General features: G+C 40.6%; 2 protein-coding genes across 2 annotated transcripts in view; both read left to right on the top strand.

Moving 5' to 3' along the window:
* The first annotated feature begins 561 nt into the window (after window positions 1-561).
* On the top strand, window positions 562-6,517 carry rrp15 (ribosomal RNA processing 15 homolog). The gene is made up of 5 exons (XM_029505402.1): window positions 562-620; window positions 3,708-3,982; window positions 5,463-5,560; window positions 5,641-5,830; window positions 5,980-6,517. Exons 1-5 carry the CDS (start codon window positions 581-583, stop codon window positions 6,115-6,117), a joined length of 741 nt encoding a protein of 246 aa, XP_029361262.1. The 5' UTR covers window positions 562-580; the 3' UTR covers window positions 6,118-6,517.
* Window positions 6,518-7,776: 1,259 nt separating this feature from the next.
* tgfb2 (transforming growth factor, beta 2) overlaps window positions 7,777-18,602 on the top strand; it is a 34,011-nt gene continuing 23,185 nt past the window's right edge. The window contains exon 1 of the mRNA XM_029504509.1: window positions 7,777-8,820. Coding sequence (XP_029360369.1) covers window positions 8,475-8,820 — 346 coding nt within the window. The 5' untranslated portion in view covers window positions 7,777-8,474. The remainder of the gene's footprint in view (window positions 8,821-18,602) is intronic.

The following is an 18,602-nucleotide window of genomic DNA, read 5'->3' as shown; positions in this document are numbered from 1 at the left end:
CATTTCCAGCCCACAAGATTGTTTCAATTGTTGAATTTTTAATGGACTGACTGCATGAGGTACCCGTAACACTCATACTACGAGTCCCATGATGCAGTGCAACCGCTGCCATGCCAAACAATAGGCTACCTGCAAGAACTCTAATGTCAGCTTCCCTGACAACACACCAATTACCAATCACACCCCTATGCATAAACGAAATGAGAACTATGAAGAAACAACGTGAGCACCACTGAAATTAAATTAAATTATATTTCTAAAATTTACCTAAACTGACATTTTCATCAATCAATAAAAAACTGCATAATTAATACTTATTATTACTGCTCTTATTGTTCTCTCATTGATACTACTACTACTACTAAGAAGAAGAAGAAGAAGCAAAATAATTAAATTTTGATCTAATGACATGAATTTACACATCAAGAAAGTAGGTAGCAGATTTAACTGTTTTGCGATCTGCCAAAAAAAAAATACAAAAACACCGCAGATGACGACGATGAGGCGGAAAGGGCGGTACAGGAAGCGGAATCTTGCCGTTTGTTACTCATACCACACGGAGCCATTTCAGTGTAACTCAATGATGGCATCTTGGATGAGGAAACACGTGCGGGTGTCAGGTGAGTTTCTGTAGTTGTTGTTTTTGTGTGCTCTCCATGAAAAAAAAACATAGTATATGGCGTATCTCTCAAATGGGGTGTTGCGGTTCAGACGTTGTTCTTCAATGTGAATCGCGGCTATTTTAGCATTAGCAGTTTATAGTCACATTTATATTTAGCTGAAGTGGACGGTCAATCCCTCATATGAACAACAGTTGGCGTTGTTATAAACAACCGTCGACACAAAACTGCGGCACAAACCTAACGAAGAACAAACGGCCCAGCCCAGCCGGCCGTTTGTTCTTCGTTAATAATTTTTTCCCTGGTCTGAGCATGCGCTCAGGTTCGTTCACAAACTTGGCTTTGCCGCATTTCTCAGTGTAGGAATGTATAACATACGACAGAAAGGCCCGGGAGCAGGTAGAAATATTATTCCAGCATTATTATGTTAATGACCACTGTTATCTACCTGGATGTTCTTTGGCAGGCTGAAAGCTTTAGGCCAAAGACATCTGTTTGTGTCTGACGCTGGGCTCATGGGTACAGGGTTTTTCTCTGTTCATTGGCTTGGCGTTTTGTTTTTTTTTTTTCGTTAGTGTATGGTTTTTATGTGCTTGAATAAATTAGTGTTCCCGCTGGATTTAACAGCCTTTTGCGGATTAGACAGCTTTCTGTCGTTTCATTATCAGCTTGAAGATCCTGCCATGTGGTGCCCCTTTTTTGTGGCTCTGCCATTCTTCCAAACATGTGCTGCTGAGAACTAGAAGTCAGGCCACTGAGTCACGTGATGGTACAACATCTAAACACGAGTGGGGAGGAGGAGTGTGCAAGTGCTAGGGGCATTGAACCCATGGGGGATAGGGTTAGTTGCGACACCCCCACTTTTACAGCAAGATGATTTCACCACCTCTTTTTCCCAATATAAAACCATTTTTTGCCCACCCCCGTGGTGCATCAGCATACCCAAATGAAGCGAACCCCAGTTCGATGCTACATGACAAAACATTGGTCAAATTAGATTGATTGAACGGCCATCAAGTCAATCACAGCACTTGAACCAAAACTGGCCCGGCAGCCGCCCGGGAAAGTAAACATTAACGTTCTACTCAAAGTTTCTGTCATTCACTGCTGGCTGACAGTGAACAACATTGCTTTTTGGAATAGGAGAGAGGAGAAGGATGCAGAGATGCCAAAAAAGAAGAGGCAGCAGTGGACTGACTTTTTCTCAAGTCAAGTTGTCATGTAAGTGAATGCAGACGAGGCAGCTTTACATCCCCCTCAAACAAATATTTTGCCCCCGGAAATTAAGTTTTAGAAGATGAGAAATCACATTTCCCACCAAATAAATCTATTTCAGGCAGTTTTTGGTTTTTGTTAACTAAAATTCATAGTCAGAGATTTCACCCCATAATTGTTTTTTTTTTTTTTTTTGGAAGGGGCGATGATTGATGACCTTTATTTGTTGCACTATGCTCTATGTAATGTGAAAGCTGTTGTGTTGTTGCCAATTTCACCTTGTTTTTGTTTTCATAAAAATGCATGTTGCTCTCAGTTCATAATGATTGACTCTATGTTGGGAGAGCTTCTGAATACAGACTGCGAGCATTTTATTATTTATGTTAAGCATTACTAGCTACATATCGTGGAATAAAGGGCATGGTACCATAATGCCTATTTTGAACGCAATATTATTTGCATAATATGCAAAGGCAGGCAGGATGTGGTGCTCATGTGCCACTGCTAGAACACCCCCCCCATTTAAACTCATTGCCTGCCTGCTCCGTGCTGAGGAGTGGCAAAGACAGCGGTAGTCAGGTGATCTCTATAATAGAAACTGCAGCAGTGCAAAACTGAATTATCAATATTATTGATATTTGGATCGATTTGGCCACCAGTACTACAGACTACAATGTGGAACACAGGACAGAAAACACCTGCAACCTGTGTAACGTTAAGTCATGAATGGACCTATATGTTTTGTGAGCTTGCACTCAACTTGGCCATGTGGGGGTGAGGCCAAATAAAAGTAAGAATAATTAGTAATGCAATGCGTTTGTTTATCTGAATTGAAGCCACAATACTAATGGCAAACTATCACTGTTAGTGAAGGTATCAATAATGATGATAACCATGAGATGACAATATTATTACTTTGCTGTGTTCAAGAATAAAGGAGTGTCAAAAAAGGATGAGTGATGAGTAAAAATTCATGAACATGTAATTGTCGTTATTTATTTCATTTAATATTTATTTCAAAATGATAACATTTGATTTTTGACCACCCCTGATTTTCAGTGCAGAAATCTGGTCACCTTATCTTAGTCAGAGTGTGAGGAATGGTTGATGGACTTCCATTGTCCAGTATAATTGAGCTAGCACTCTAAAGTTGTGTGTGATGAGAGAGATAGTATGGAGTAGAATGAGAGTGGTGATGTTATAATTTAAGGATTTACCATCTTTGTCAACCAATATTTATTCAGAATACACAATTGTTGTTGTGAAAATATCATGTCTCCTCTACCTCTAGCGTGCGTGAGTGAAGGACTGTATGAATGCTGACATTAACTTCGACGCTGATAGGTCAGATGATTTGAAATCTGTTCTGTATTCCCAACTCATTCATGGCACAGGTATGACTGACAGTTTTGAGTACTGAACTGTGGTCTATGAAGACTCCTGATCCTGCTCTTTTAGTATTAGTGTTGTCTTATTTGTGAATGACAGAGTCTCTTGTATATGCTGTCCCTGGGGTTGTATGTCCACTGGAGGAAATAACAATGCTGTTTTATTTTCCAACTGCAGTGGAACTGGAAAAACAGCATGTTGTTTGGTGAGTCACTGAGGCTTGATGCAGTGGGCTAAGCCACGAGCCACCTTTGAGCCTGGGCTTTCCAGGCCGACCAAGAGCTTTGCAGAGGATATACACCCAGCGGGAGTCTGCGAGCACCAGGGAGCGGTCCCATGAGGGGATCAATTTTTGCAGATACTTTGGGAGACACACAATTTATATATAATTTATGTTTTTACTGTTTTAAGCTATGTTTTCAAAGGCTGTAAGTCCAGTCAGGGCCTAACTTATTGAACTTTGTTTTTTTGACTGTGACACAGAGCCTGAGTCTGAGGACACCAGTGCACAAACAGACTCTGAAGGTAGGAACGATGCTGAAAGCTCAGATGATGAGGAGGCTGAAGATGACAATGGGGGAGGGGCTGACAAGGACGATAACAGCAATCCCAATGCTGGGTGGGCAGAAGCCATGGCAAAGATAATTGGGAAGAAAACCCTTGACAGCACCAGAAGCAACATCATCATGAAAAAGAACAAAGACCTTGGGAAAGAGAAGAAAAGAGAACAAAATGAGCAGTTGGAAAGGAGAAAACAGGTGAAGAGATGCACAAAAGACACAAGGGTTTCAAAATTCTATGAATTTTCGAAGTTGGGAACTTTCCATGGGAATTTTTTAGATAAGTTCATCTGTAACTGGGAACTTAAATGTAGTTGGAAACATTATCTTGCAGCACTATATTTGTTAAAACAACCAGCTATAATGCAAATTTTATATACTTTCAACGTTGCCCAGTGCATTTCTCAATCACGTGCACATAGAACGCTACCCTCTGTATGTCAGTTTTCTGTTATAGTTTGATTTAGCATGATTGGTTTAAAAAATCGATTCATCAGTGCAGTATAATTTTTCCTAATTCAGTATCAATTTGGAAAATCGTGTGACTTGTGTTGTACAGGGGCACCACTTGATCTGCATGTTGTTAGTTAAAAATATTTAACAGATAATAGTCGTAAACAATAACCTTAAATGCCGTCTTTGTACAGATATTTTGTTTACTGGTTACTCAGCAATATTTGCAGAACATTCATTCTCTACCAGAACGTGACTAAATATTGTCAGTATTGTATTTAAGATGAAAGATCATAGATTGATAAAAGTATATTAATGTATGTAACTGCTCTGCGATCAATTTTTGATGTTGATATTGACACTTGTGCATCAGGTTTCTCTTTTCTATCCTAACAAAATTGACTTTGTACAGTATTTATTTGAAACAATATTGAATCAAATTAAATTGGGACCATGCGATTTGGAATCAAATTAATTGCAAAATCCTGGATGATACTCAGCCCTACTGGTTGCGGAGTGTTCATCTATTCATTTAAGCTATTTTTATTTATTTGTGCAGTCATTTTTTTTTTATAGTTTCAAGCATATATTTATAACATTAACTATTTATATATCTTACTTTACATTAGTGTTTTTTCTAAGCCCTTTTAAGTTTATTTCCAACTTTTAAAATCCCACAGATTCCAAAGCCAAAATTACCATGGAAAGCTTCCAGAAATTTTCCAGCCAATGTGTTAGTTGCTAATATAGACAGAGGCAGACATTTGAGCAACTGGAGAGGACACACCTGACATTAGGGGACAGACACATGCATACACACAGGTGTCATTCTACATTACTGAACTTAGCAGTGAAACAAAAGTGAAAGGTTATTAACAGTTTTATTAAACTAACCATCTGTGTCATGTGTCACACACTAGTTAATTTTTGTGGAATCGCTCAGACAATACTGTCTCTCTGAAATGGGTTCATCACAAATTAAATCAGTTTGCCTTTTGTTCAGAATTGTTTGGTTTTGGTTGTTTGTTTTTTGTTTTTTTTAATGGTCATGTCAATAAATATTGTTAAAATCAAAATCCTAATCATCCTCTGTCTACAATGGATACATGAAGGTAAACTCTGCACAAGGAACATCCAAGCTGTGGAAAGGTGGTGGTGGTGGTGTGTGAAGTCTAGCATGAACAGCTACCAGTGTGACAGTGTGTTTTGTATTCTCATCCAACAGGTGGACAGGAGACAGGCCTGGGAGATGATGTGCAGGGAGAAACCAAACATGGTGAAGAACCGTGAGGCTGAGAGAGCTCTACAGAGGATTGCCACCAGGTTTCTGCTCTTCTGTGTCAGGTTGGTCTTAAACTTTTAGAATCTGTTGGTTCTGATTCAAAGTGTGTATTTGTTATCAGAGGTGTGGTGCAGCTGTTCAATGCAGTGAGGAAGCACCAGAAAACCATGGATGACAAGGTGAAGGAAGTGGGAGGCTCCGAGAGGAAGAGGGCCAAGGTCCTGTGCTCTGTCTCTAAGAGGGACTTTATTGATGTGCTGAGAAGAACAGAGGAAGGCAGTGGAGATGTCATCAGGTCTGAGTGGGAGGAGGTGAGTTCAGACTTGTTGGTAGTTCATGTGTTACAGCTCTGTGCGTTTGTTTACTTCACACAATAAACTGTTTGTTCACTGTCTCGCCAGATGAGGGCTCTGTTGCCTAAAGAAAAATGCAAGTGCTCATTGTGTTTGTGTGTATGTAGGCTTCAGGGGAAAAGCCAGACTGGAGTGTCCTCAGAGATGATTTCATGATGAGTGCCACTATGAAGGACTGGGACAAAGAAAGTGACAAAGAGGAGGCTGAAGTTCACAGAGGAGTTGGTGGGGGTCGAGGAACTTGAAGCAGACTGACACATTCCATACACTATGAGCGGTGGCATGGGGAATAGGAGACCCTGAGCTTGTTTTATTATATGTTCAGAGTTTAAGTACATCTTGTGTTCTAAACAATAAAGCAGGATACAGGAAGTAATGGGCCTCTTTGTGTAGCTACAGGGTCTGGGGTCAGTCGGCTTGCAAACTTTCTGAGTGAACAATCTGTGATGACAAAACCCTGTAAATCTAAATCATTTGTGCAATAATGGTTGATTAAAAAGCTTTTCAGTTTTTCAGCTACACAATTGTGTTGGCTGTGCATGTAAACAGCTGTCCCACAAGCAAACACAGCATTTGTTGGGGACAATTTTTTTTTCCTTGGAATAATCCTCATCTGGAGTAAGAATAAACTACAGTATGTCTGAAGCCTAGGGGTGAAGGTACATGCCATATACACTGCTGTCTGTCAAATATTTTGTGTTAGTCTGGATTTGATGAACATATCTAAAATCCTTTTTAGCCTGAGGTGGTTATAAGACAGTGGTTGATGGAACCCTATATTGTTAAATACTACATCATTGATCCAGACCCAGAAGGTTTCAAAATAGACCCAAGTGATCCTGCTTTAATGTTAATAGCATTATGGCAGGGCCACCTGGGTCTTTCACAGTGAACGTGCACCAATTCCTCTCCAGATGGATTTGCTATGAGCCTTCTTTCGACCGGAACCACTTACCCACTGCAGCTCCCTAATTACTGCACAGAGAAATTACTGCATCAGTGTTTGTCTCCCTCTATGTGGATCGTAACATGATATGCAACCAACACACGCAAGTCACTATCTTGTCCAACTAAATGCTGTTTCAGATATTCTTCTTCCATAAATCACACTAGGTCTGCCTGGAAGGTCTAATATTGCACAACTCAGTATTCACTATGACGGGTGGGATTGAGTTTTCAGATCAGTGATCATGATATCAACCTATGCCATATCTGTTCAGACACTACCTTCAAACTGTGTTTGATCTCCTGACGGAAAGGTTCAGGACTGGGGAGTTAAAATGTTCTCATATGGTGGTCCCACTGGAGCTGTCCTAGTATAAGTCTTGCTCTATAAGAAGAGATGGAAGGATACTGGAGCGAATCCTGAAGCAGGTTAATCCAACTGGTCTGCTGTTGTTTCTTCATCTCTTGCATTTTTTTGTATGATGGCATCATTGATGTCATTATGGTCATCCTTTGATGAACACACTTCACCAAGTTCAGACGTGACAAATTCACTGATTCAATGCGGATGAAATCAGATATGCCGATAAATGATATCGGCAGATAAATGTTGGACTAAGTGAAGTTTCACTGAGAATAATGACAATCACTGAATAATCAGTAATGTTTCGATACTAATAGTACCAGCGATGCCAAAAGACGGACAACTTTTTAGGGCTGGTGCGTATGGTTCAGAAGCCTTGCGGGGACCGGCTCTAGGACCGGCTCTAGGACCCTGCGTCACGACACACCGGAGGCCAACGGGCTATTATCTGCAATGCAGTCCCAACGGGCACAAGAAGCATTCCTATTTACAGACAATAGTGTCGTCGCGTAGTTTGGAGTCCCCCAACTCCTGTTGTGATGAGCACAACCTTAGTTGTGTCGGTCGGGCGGGTTGGGGGGGGGTACGTGCTAACTTGTGGTCTCTTCCAAACATACGAGCAGCCGCTTCAGTGGTTTGGCACGCGTAACCGGGTCGTTCCCAATTCGCTGGGTTCAGGGACTGCACGTTTAATACTCGTCAGTCTCACCGAGGAAAGGCCCAACTGTTTTACCGCGAAAACACAACTTTCTTTGGATCTGCCATATCACCGTGAGGTGATACGAACGCCAGGCTCGGGTTTTGGTTTGTATTGTTTTTAAACAACCTCTGGAGGGGCGATGGTACTGAAGACACTGAGTCAGATCAGATCGAAACCTTTGGCGAAAGCAGAGCTGCGAACCCAGCGGTCTGATGCGGTCGATCCGTGCTCAAAGCCGTGAGTTCAGCTGACGATCACGGCTCAGCTGTTTTTGTTCCAACTCTGGCAGCACTCGGCTTCTTTACGCACTCGCTTTGTGGTCACGGTCAGCGGGACCATATCCGCGTGACCCCTGGATAACGGCTCTCTTCTATTAAATGGCAGTTGGATGGACCTTTGGATTGACTTTTCTGAATCTTGGATATTAAAACCGAACGGTTCTCAAATAACTACTTGGCGCCACTTCGCTCACGTGCGTAAACGCTCTCCAGTCAGATCCCTTGATCAAGAAATGTATCTGCCTGGCAACGTTTAACCCGTCCGCTCCGTGTTTCCCGTGAGTCTGTTTCTGTGTCAAGGCCCCGGAGTCAAAGATGAACCTGTGTGTCGTTGGTCTCCTTCTCACGCTGGATTTAGCCACCGTGGCGCTCAGTCTGTCCACATGCAGCACGCTTGACATGGACCAGTTCAAGAAGAAGCGCATCGAGGCCATCCGAGGGCAGATTCTGAGCAAGTTGAAGCTCAATGGCCCACCAGAAGACTTTCCCGAGCCAGAGGAGGTGTCCCGGGACATAGTCGCCATATACAACAGCACCCGAGACCTGCTGCAGGAGAAAGCAAACGAACGTGCAGCAATGTGCGAACGGCAGCGCAGTGAAGAGGAGTATTATGCTAAGGAGGTACACAAGATCGACATGCAGCCCTTCTACCCATCAGAGAGTAAGTGTGTGTGTGTGTGTGTGTATGAGAGAGAGAGAGCGTTTGTGTTTGTGCGCGAGGCATTTGAAGAAAACGTGCCCTGATCCATGCTAAGTCTCGAACAGCGTTTGTGAACGGTCATGTCTGCTTAAGATTCTTTAGAAAAACCCGTCCTATCATGCTCCGCTGTACGGAGCAGACTTGTGGTTCTACGTCAACAAATTGTTCAACTGAGATAGTAGCAAAACCCAGTACAGGAACGTCTAATCCAATGAACAGGACAGAGACCTCTCTATCATTACAGAGACGGCCTTAGACCTGCATTATGTGTAATATTCCTTGAGATCTTCAGCTGTTTCGATTAAACTGCACAGCACTCAGCCATGTGTGTTTGAGGACAGTGACACAGCATTTTGCTCATTCAAAGACACAATAGCCTTATGACGGTTTTCACTCATTGAACTCACTTTAATATCTTCCATGTCATATTGCATCCATAGCAGCCATTTAGTCATACTAGGACTAATTTCTGTGTGAGCTTAGTGCAGCTGCTGGTCATGGTTCTGCAGGCTACCATGGTAGGTCTAGCACAGGTAGTGAGCTCTATGTCTGTGCTTGCATCTTTGACTTTTTCTTTTTCCCACTCAACTGACAGCAGCTGAGAACTACATGAATCAATAATATTTCAATGCTATCCTGTGGTAGCTTTGGTGCCCAATAACTGACCTTACAACATAAATATAAAAGAGATTTTCTTATTTGCATTAGAATAAATAAAGTTCTTCATGAAAATACAATAATTTCGTTTTAAAGCAAGCAGAGGTACATGAACAGTCCAACATACCCAGGGTTTAAATGCCCATAGGGCATTTAAAAATTGTAAATTATTTGACTGAAATGCACTTTGCATTAAAGCTACTCTCAATTATGCAGGTCTATAATTGAGAAAATTTGTTCCCTCTTGGATGATGCATGTAACATGCTTGTAAAACACATCTGTAAACGACATATAAAGGATTAAATGATGTTCACAAAACCAAAGTTTGTAAATAATAAAAGTAAGTTACACACAGAAAGATAATTCATTAACTACAACAGTTCTCAATTAGAATTTTAAAAAGGCGAGACTTTGAAGAGGTGAGGATTACATAGGCTATACTGTTTTGGTGGAACACAAACTCAAAATATTGTGACCAGCAGTTTCTGAAACAGTAACTACATTCGCCTGAAGACCATAATCTGCAATGTATGCAGAGAAATCTATGTCATAATGCTTCAATACGGAGATGTGGTTTCACAGCTCTGCTGACATTCTCTGTGCTGTATTTGCAGTAAACCCTGTAAACAGTAAACTTTCACGCCCAGGTGGAGCAGATGAATTCCTCAATCGGCAGATCAAAGACACAGCAGAGGCTTTGGAAGCCAAGTAATCACAGTCATCAAGGTTGCACAGCCACATCTCACAGAGACCATGTCCTGTAGCCCCAAGGTGCTTTTTGGACTGCATGTTTTCCTTGGCCCAACCTCTTGTCAACATCTTCAATATTAATAGAAGAGGCCGATGCCAAGTGCCGAAAGGAAAGCATTCGTGGAGTAATATAGAATTATGTACGGACTCAGTCCTCCTGAACATGTCAGTTGTCTGCTTGTGTTTGTGCTTGTGTATTTTGCTGTGTCTGGTGGTGTTCTCTTCATGTTGTTCGGTGTTTTTCTTGTTTCTGTATTCTATGTATGTGACAGATTGTGGAAACAAATTTCCCTTATGGGACAATAAAGGCTATCTATCTAACACTCAGGAAGGAAATGGGTCACAACTGGTCCCTATTCATGTGAACTGGTGACACTGCCCAGCTCTTCACATCTGGAGGCAGACACTGACAGTGGGGTGTTAACCATTCAACTAATAGGCTCTGTTTATTTTGTCTCCACAAATTTTATATCTGAACGTCAGTTCTCTCTCACACACAAGCACATACCCAAACACACTATCAGTTTTATTTGGTTGGTTGTCAGGAAGTCTTCAGAGGTTACAATGTGTGTCACACCAGCCGTGCAAGCCATACAAAAATGTTGGTCAGCTGGGTGTGGGTGTGTGTATTGAGAGGGTGAAGGGACATATATAGCTTATTTAGCTTATTTATTTATCATCTATAGCATATATTCAGAATGCAAGGTTCAATGCTTTATTGCCATGTTGACATTGCCCATTGGAATATGTTTTGGTGGGTTACACACCAACAAGGAAGCATTCACTCACTCAAGCAAAAAATATTATTAACAACTAGTTAAAATCCAACTAAAGGGTACAAAATAAATACCAAACACATTAAGCAGCAATAAAATAACAATAAATAAATACATCATAAATAAAAATAAAAACGCATTGTACACAAAACCTTTGCAGCCCTATAAATGAAACCTATATTGTACTTAATTATTTGATTAATTACGCTTCTCAGTCTTTTTTGTGAGGGGAGGAAAGTTAAAACGGCAGATCTTTTAGGCAGTCCTCTTAAGGCCTGTCTTGTGCAACCTGGCCTTATTCTGTGGAACTTCACACCCAGTCGTTTTTGTTCCTCTGTAATCAAACTCAGAAACCACACAGTATTGGCAAAGGTAAGGATGCTCTCAACTGCTGCCCAATAAAAATTAAGCAAACTTTTGCTGGGTACGCCATATTTTTACAGCTCTTGTAAAAAGATTGTCTCTTTCTTTAAAAATAAGCTGCACTTGTTTTTCCATTTCCTGGTGGATGAATTGAAGCCCAGGAATCCATAGCTCTCCACTTGATGCACCTCTGCATTGTTGATGGCAAAGGGGAGGCGGTCTTCATGCCTGTTGTAAAAGTCCTACTAAACTACTTCCATTGTTTTTGAAACATCCAGTTCCAGATTTTTTGTACTGTAGCAGTCCACCAGAGATGAGATTTTATTCCTGGACACAGATTAATAATTTCTTTTGATTAAACTACTACTAGCATGTCATCTGTGAATTTGAACAATCTAACTGACTGACAATACAAAACACAGTAATTGGTGTGCAGTGAGAACAGGAATAGGGATAATGCACACCCTTGTGGGACACCTGTGCTCATTGTTCACTGTCACTGATATTTTGTTGCACTTAAATAGTCAATAGTCAACCAAAGGGAATAATTGCCATGACCCTGTAGATGCTGCAGAATGGAGTACAGACACAATGACACAGTATCTTCGACAGACTTACAAGGCCTAAATGTAAAGTGATATTTTTTTAGGGTGACATTCCAGATATGGTTGCTTCGTGTGTTCTCTGTAAAAAACAAAAGTGTATTTATGATCGTTGTGCTAAGTGACAGCAACTCATGTTGTGTTATCAGATGCTAGCCTTGCTGCCAATCACGTGGGTCCCTTTTCAGTCTCGGTTTACCAGACCCCGTATGGTGATTCTGTTAAATTTGTGTGTACTTATGTTTGTCAACAGGCTTTCCAAAATGCTAAAGCTCTGCTGTACAGAGCTCCAGTGCTAGCAGTTTCTGGGAAGTGGATACCAATTTCATGGGGGAGGGGCCATACTGATGCAAACAGACTGTCGGGGGGTAGACAGGCCTGTAAGTTTCTTTTTCAAAAGTTTAATCAAATCAATTAAACTATTCAGTTATTGAAAAAGAAACTCTCGCCTTAGTTTGGGCTCTGTATCATTTTGATGTGCATGTAGGCCCAGGTATGCCTGTAGCTGTGTTTACTGAGCATACTCACTTACTCACTTTCTCAATTCTCTTGAGTGCCTGAACTAGAGACCAATCAGGTGGTCTCTGATGTTACAGTTTTATTGTTTTGATATTTGCCACACCAGGGGGACATGTAATCTTGTTGGTGATGCGCTTTCACGTGCCTCTGTGGTGTGAGGTAGTTGTGTTGTGTACTGTGGCCTGTTGTTAACTTCTTCTACTCCCCTGCAGTGTTCAGTAGGATCTGGCAATTTTGAGTGAGCAAGACATGTTGCTTGGGTTTGGCACTGTATATAGTCATAGTATGTAGTCGTAATTTTTGTAATGTGTTTGTGGGGTGCTGTGGGCATCCCTTCTTAAGGGGTGTGGGTGGCATACCAATTTCTCTGATCTTTCTATACTAATTGTTTTGTTTTAGGTGGTGTGGTCGGGGATTGGCTCATTGAATGCACCTGGGCCCAGTGCATCAATAGTTTTATAAGCCCCAGTCAGTTGTGCCCCAGGGGAGTCGGATGGGAGGAGACTTCCTTCTGTTCCTGGTTTCCATGTTCCCCAGCTCTACTATTTGTTTCCACATCCCCACATGCTTCACTCATGGAGTACACAGCTTTCAACACTGAATTATTGACAGACACACTCCATAACTGTTTTGTCTTGTTCATTTAATGAATTTCTCGTTTTTTGATAGAACCGCCTTGTGCTACCTTCCCTTTTTGCCAGGGCTTTGAGCCATTCATAATATAAGCATTCAAATACTTGGAAGAGAGTATGTATTGATGTGGTGAAGAAAGTGAGTGTGAATGAGTTAAGGGGATATGTATGGAGAGGGCTGGAGACATTATTCCAGATCTCTCAGTTATCTACTGGTGCATTTTGACCAAATTTCGCAGGACCTGATAGGACGTATTTGTCTCTCTTTGAGGAACTAAAAGGTTCTTGTAGCCCACTGTTTGTTGCATTCCGACTGGAGCCAGAAATCCTTCTGGAGATTATGCAAATCAGGCTGTTGACATATGGAAAAAACTATTAAAATTACCTCAATAAGGCTGTACGGCAACAATGATGACACAGTAGAAAAGGAAAGTTAAGACTTGAACTTGAAGCAAACATTCTTGATTACAGAAAACAATCATAATATAAAAGTAATGTGCCGATACCCAACCAATCAGAAAAGTTAAGCACTGCAGGCTGCACGTCCCAAAATTCCTTCTTCCTTGAAAGCTACATCGGATTTCCCTCCTCGTTCCACCAGTCGGAAGACACATAATTGCTTGAAAGTTTCCTTGTACCTTGTGAAATTTCCTTTGGTCGGAATGTGTGACCTGCGTGTGAGTCACTCCATGGAAAATTCCTGCAGCAGAGATTCTGTGTCAGTGGGATCAACAATGGTGTAGGAAAGACCGCTTCAGACAACCCCTAATCCAATTTTATATCCTCCCACGTGTCTACAGGTGCCCAGAATAGTCGCAGTTTCTTTTGATACACTCAAATCTCACATCAAACGTAATTTAGCATTTTATATGCATGTGTCAAGTCTCATCAAAAGGATTATGTATTCATTTATTTATTTTCAGACCAGACTAGACATAACATTTTTGCCAATGACCAAACTTTAATACTGACTGTGACTAAATTAACACAAAAAGCCTAAATCTTCTTCCTCAAATTGAAGCTTCAATAAGAAAATCTATCTCTTTAATTTAAAATTTTAAAGTCTCGAGAAGACTTTTAAATTGCTATCCAAAAAGTGTGTTCGTTGGATTCGTTAGTTTTGCTTGCTGTGCTGCTGTGCTGTGAAACTGAGGAATAACATGCTATGATTACACTGAAGAGCAGCCCATGCGAGCTGCCATGCAATCTCTATATAATGCTACACTTCACCCATGAGAGAAAATCTGCAGCCATTCAACACAGAGCCATATGATCAAGCTATTTTTCAATAAATATATTCCTGCCCTGACATATTTAAAAATGCAAGATAATCTTATTTTGACTGTTTTCACTAAGATGTTATAGCTGCATGTGAGTCAGTATTTGGATATTTTTCTGCTTTAATTTCAAATCTACCTCACACACAACTGAGTGTGTGTGAGGTGTGAGGTGGATTTGAGTGTACACAGTAAGGGGAATAAGGAGAGGATTCAAATTATAATAATAGTAATACTAACAATTATATTACTAATTGTACAGCACTTTGGTTCGTGAAAGTTTTTCTAACCCCTTGACAGCTGAATTTATTTAGAGTTGTATAAAAAAAAACTTAATTACATTGAGACCATAGATTGTAGTGGAGATTGTATCTATTTGACTGACATGACACCACTGATCATTTAAATCTCCTCTCAGAGTGGCCTCTGCTTCCAGCACTACTGCCACCACACAATAAATAATGAAAGCAAAATAAGCAATGCATTTCAGTCATCACAAAAGAACTATCTGGGATTACCAGAAATAATAATTTGAAATACCCATGCAGATAAATGCATCTCTACTCTGTAGCATTGATGGAGCTTAGCATTCTTGTTCTAGATAATATTAATGAGCAACTAATTCAACTAATACTTGCTCATTAACATTATTTACAGATAGCATGCTAAGCTGACATTTCTTTCGTAGCTTTTCATTTATTTGTCCATGTCTTTTTTTTATTATTATTATTATTTCTTTCCTTTCTCCTGTAATCTGTCTACTAGTTTGGATGTACTCATTTAAACAGGCCTGTGGTGATGTATTGGATTACTACCTACTTTTGGGAGCACCTAAAATTTCAAGTTCAAGTTCAAGTGTAGTGTCACAGAATGTAGTGACATCAGGTGTTCTGCTTAAATGTGTCAGGTGTCATGTAATAACACCTGACATCCGAGGACAGGTGCGCTGTCAGCTATGATGGACTGAAGTAAAATGTGATGTCAGGTGTGATACCCTTTCAGATGTAGCGCAATGATGTCAAGTGTGATGAAGTGATGTCGTGTTATTTTATGTGATTTGTCTGGTATGAGCAGTTCAATCTTGGTTCATCTAGTTTGGACTGAACACAGTTAGATTATTTCCTATGAATCCAGACATGATGAGCCTGAATCTAAGTAATACATATTAACTTTTTGCTCAGGGATTGTACTTTTCCAACTTTTCCCAGAGTTTGACTAGTTTCAAATTTAGTCTTTCTCATCATCTGAAAACATGGTGGTTAGGTTGTTACCTGTTTTGTTAAGACATCAGTTCAGTTTTCAGATCTTCAACAGTCTGTGACATCATCCCTCCAGGAATCCAGGTAGTGTGTATTTAATAGTTAATCCTATAAATTTACTCACTGGCTGGGAATAACAGACTGGGCATCAAAGTGAGCCTAAGCTCCTGAAAACACCTGCTTACTTTGTGGTCAATCAACTGACCCTGTTCATTAGATTTGGCTTTAAGGTGATAGTTATAGGTCATTCATCTGGTAATGTGTGAGGTAGTCATTACTACAACATTATTTTAACATCAATCTCAGTTGATGTCACTGTGGTGGACCTACAGCTCTCAGAGCAATAACACAACTTGCAGTCTGGTGTTATTGCTGTATTGCCTGGTTACTGAACACCATTTTTCATCTGTGTTCATTGCCAGCAGTTAGTTATGCTGTGTTTGTCTTGTCTCTTGTGATGGTGGAGTCAGAAGAAGGAGAGCAGCTGCAGGCATAGCTGAAAACTTCAAGACTTCAGGGTATTTGCCTGAGTGTAGGACCTCACCACAGGGTTGTTGTTCTGAGCCCGCTTTCTGTTCACTTACGCAAGACCTGGATGCTGCTGCCACTTGAACTATTCAGGCTCTGTGGCCAGGCAGTGTTGCGTAACATGAAATAGAAAGAGAGAGAGGTAGAAGGATAACAAGTTCTTTGTCAGCACTTTCTGTATTGTTTACAGCAACAGCACAAGTCTAGGGTAAAAGGATAGTCTTAACAGCAATGCAGGAGGGAGGGGAGGACGGCAAATGGTGCTCAGGCTGAGGCCAGACCCCCTCACATACTGGATGGATGTGTGGGCAGTGTTTGTAGCTCTCAGTTTATGCAACAGTGAGAGAATTTCTTCTTTTCAAATATTCTTAGGCAGAATTTAACAAAATTTAAACTTTTCAGTTCCACGACATGGAAATGGATAAACAATAAAAAGTGAGTGAGTGAGAGTTTTGGTATGAGAACTATTCGGTGTGAGAACCTGCATGGCCAGGGTCACCTGTCTAACGCAGGGCCAACATATAGAGACATCATATCAAATAAATTAAAATCCAATTATTTATAAAGTGCCAAATCATAACAGAGTTACATCAAGGCACTTTATATATGGAGCTGGTCTAGGCCAAAACTTTATGGAGTTTTATGAGACAAACAGAAGCACACAACAACAACTCACACTAAGCCACCAAGTAACCTAGATGTGCATTGCAACACAATTTATATGTAAATTTAGGTTTTACTAAGCGTTTCCTTTGCAGCTTTTTGTTGACGCCACTAGGGTAAACAGTGTGTCTACCTCTACCTCCGGAGGTGGAACATCTTTTCTTCAACTGCCTACCTATAGATTTCTCTGGATTTGTTGTCCAGATTTTTGACGACTTGGCATATGCACTTTTCTCCATGCTAATGTTAGCCTCCTCCACTGTAACAACTGCATCTGCTCTCTCCATATCTACCATATTTTAAACACTTCTTCCACAGCTTCATCACATGAGCTACACAAAGGCTCAGCATGGGTTCTCTTCCACTTCTATTTCTCTACTTCTATACTTTCTTTCTTGCCCCACATTGAGAAATGTTGACACTGTTCTTCTGTGTATAATTATGGAAATTCAACTAATTATTCAATTATAATTATTAAAATAATGGCAAATAAGTGGGAAAATAATATAATAATTTATTTTAGTTTATTTAATTGATTAGCTGCAGTAGCCATAGTAAAGAGTCCAACACAGTAAGCCACTGCCTTTGGCTGAGGTGTTATGCAGTCTAGCAGTGGGTTTTAAGTAGCCCCTGAGCCTCTGCAGTACAGTAAAAATGAGGCATTGACTGTGTTCAGTGGCAGCAAGTGACATTTTGGGTTGGGATGTCTTTACCTGAAGCTTTCACTAACTATTCCAACAAAAGAACCCAAACCATAGAAATCCATTGTTTTAAACAACAATTATTTAATTACCTTTTAGTAATCAGTAGTTCGACAGATAATGACAATGAATAAGTTATAGTCTTGCTGTGCTCATTGCTCAGACAGAAATATGGACACATAGTGTTTAAGTACATTAGGAAATCCTCTTAATACTACATTATAGCTCTTGAGCGACTTTTAGCCAGGAGTTTGATGATTATTAAAATTTACCAAGCTCAAAGAAAAACTGTCATTGGAACACTATGCACGCAGAAATATATTGTCATGGGAATATAAATTGTAATCGTTGGGCTGTAATCATAATTAATGTCTCCATAGCATGCAGACCAAAAAGTAGTTCAAACTGCTTTTGGGGTGCCTTTAACTGTGGCAGTCTTCATGGGCTCCTCTAGCACATGGTCTAAGGATGCCATAAGGTTGACCAATTCCTGAAAAATGTGCCCCTGAAATGCCAGCTGAAATGCATCACAGAATTCACACAACAGCTTGTCCAGAGACTGTCTGTCCTATTATCAGAGTAGGAACCTCTTAACTATGTTGTTATAGTTGTTGTGTTATATTTAAATCAATGGTAGAGAAAGTGCCCATGCTGGTTCCCATTGTGAGAGCAGTCTCAGAATTTTGCCCCAATCTACCTCCTCCCCCTCTGTTTATGCTGTGTTACCATTATAACTGCAATATCTATATCCAGACCTGTGGAGAGCGTCAGGGTCCTCTCAGTATTTTTAGTACAGAGTTGTTTTCAATTTACTGTTGGCAGGTGGGAATTGGGTGGAGCAAGCAAGACCCAGACAGGCAAGCTATCACATTGCCTCACTTCTGATCCTTTTCTTTCCACTGTCAAAACTCTTGCCTTTTTCTCACACAGTTATTCTCTCTCACTACCCCCCCCCCCCCCCACCCCCCATCAGATTTACTGGGTAGAACATATGTCTGTTACTGCAGCAACGGAG

Source organism: Echeneis naucrates, chromosome 6 (genome assembly GCF_900963305.1).
Source record: "Echeneis naucrates chromosome 6, fEcheNa1.1, whole genome shotgun sequence".
NCBI lineage: Eukaryota > Metazoa > Chordata > Actinopteri > Carangiformes > Echeneidae > Echeneis > Echeneis naucrates.
The sequence above is the reverse complement of the archived record's forward strand: the minus strand, read 5'-3'. Positions and strand labels throughout refer to the sequence as shown.

Coding starts and splice junctions, on each gene's coding strand:
- rrp15 (XM_029505402.1), top strand. CDS start 581: ATGATGGCATCTTGGATGAGGAAACACGTGCGGGTGTCAG. Junction 621..3,707: donor GAAACACGTGCGGGTGTCAG/GTGAGTTTCTGT, acceptor ACTGTGACACAG/AGCCTGAGTCTGAGGACACC. Junction 5,831..5,979: donor TCAGGTCTGAGTGGGAGGAG/GTGAGTTCAGAC, acceptor GTGTGTATGTAG/GCTTCAGGGGAAAAGCCAGA.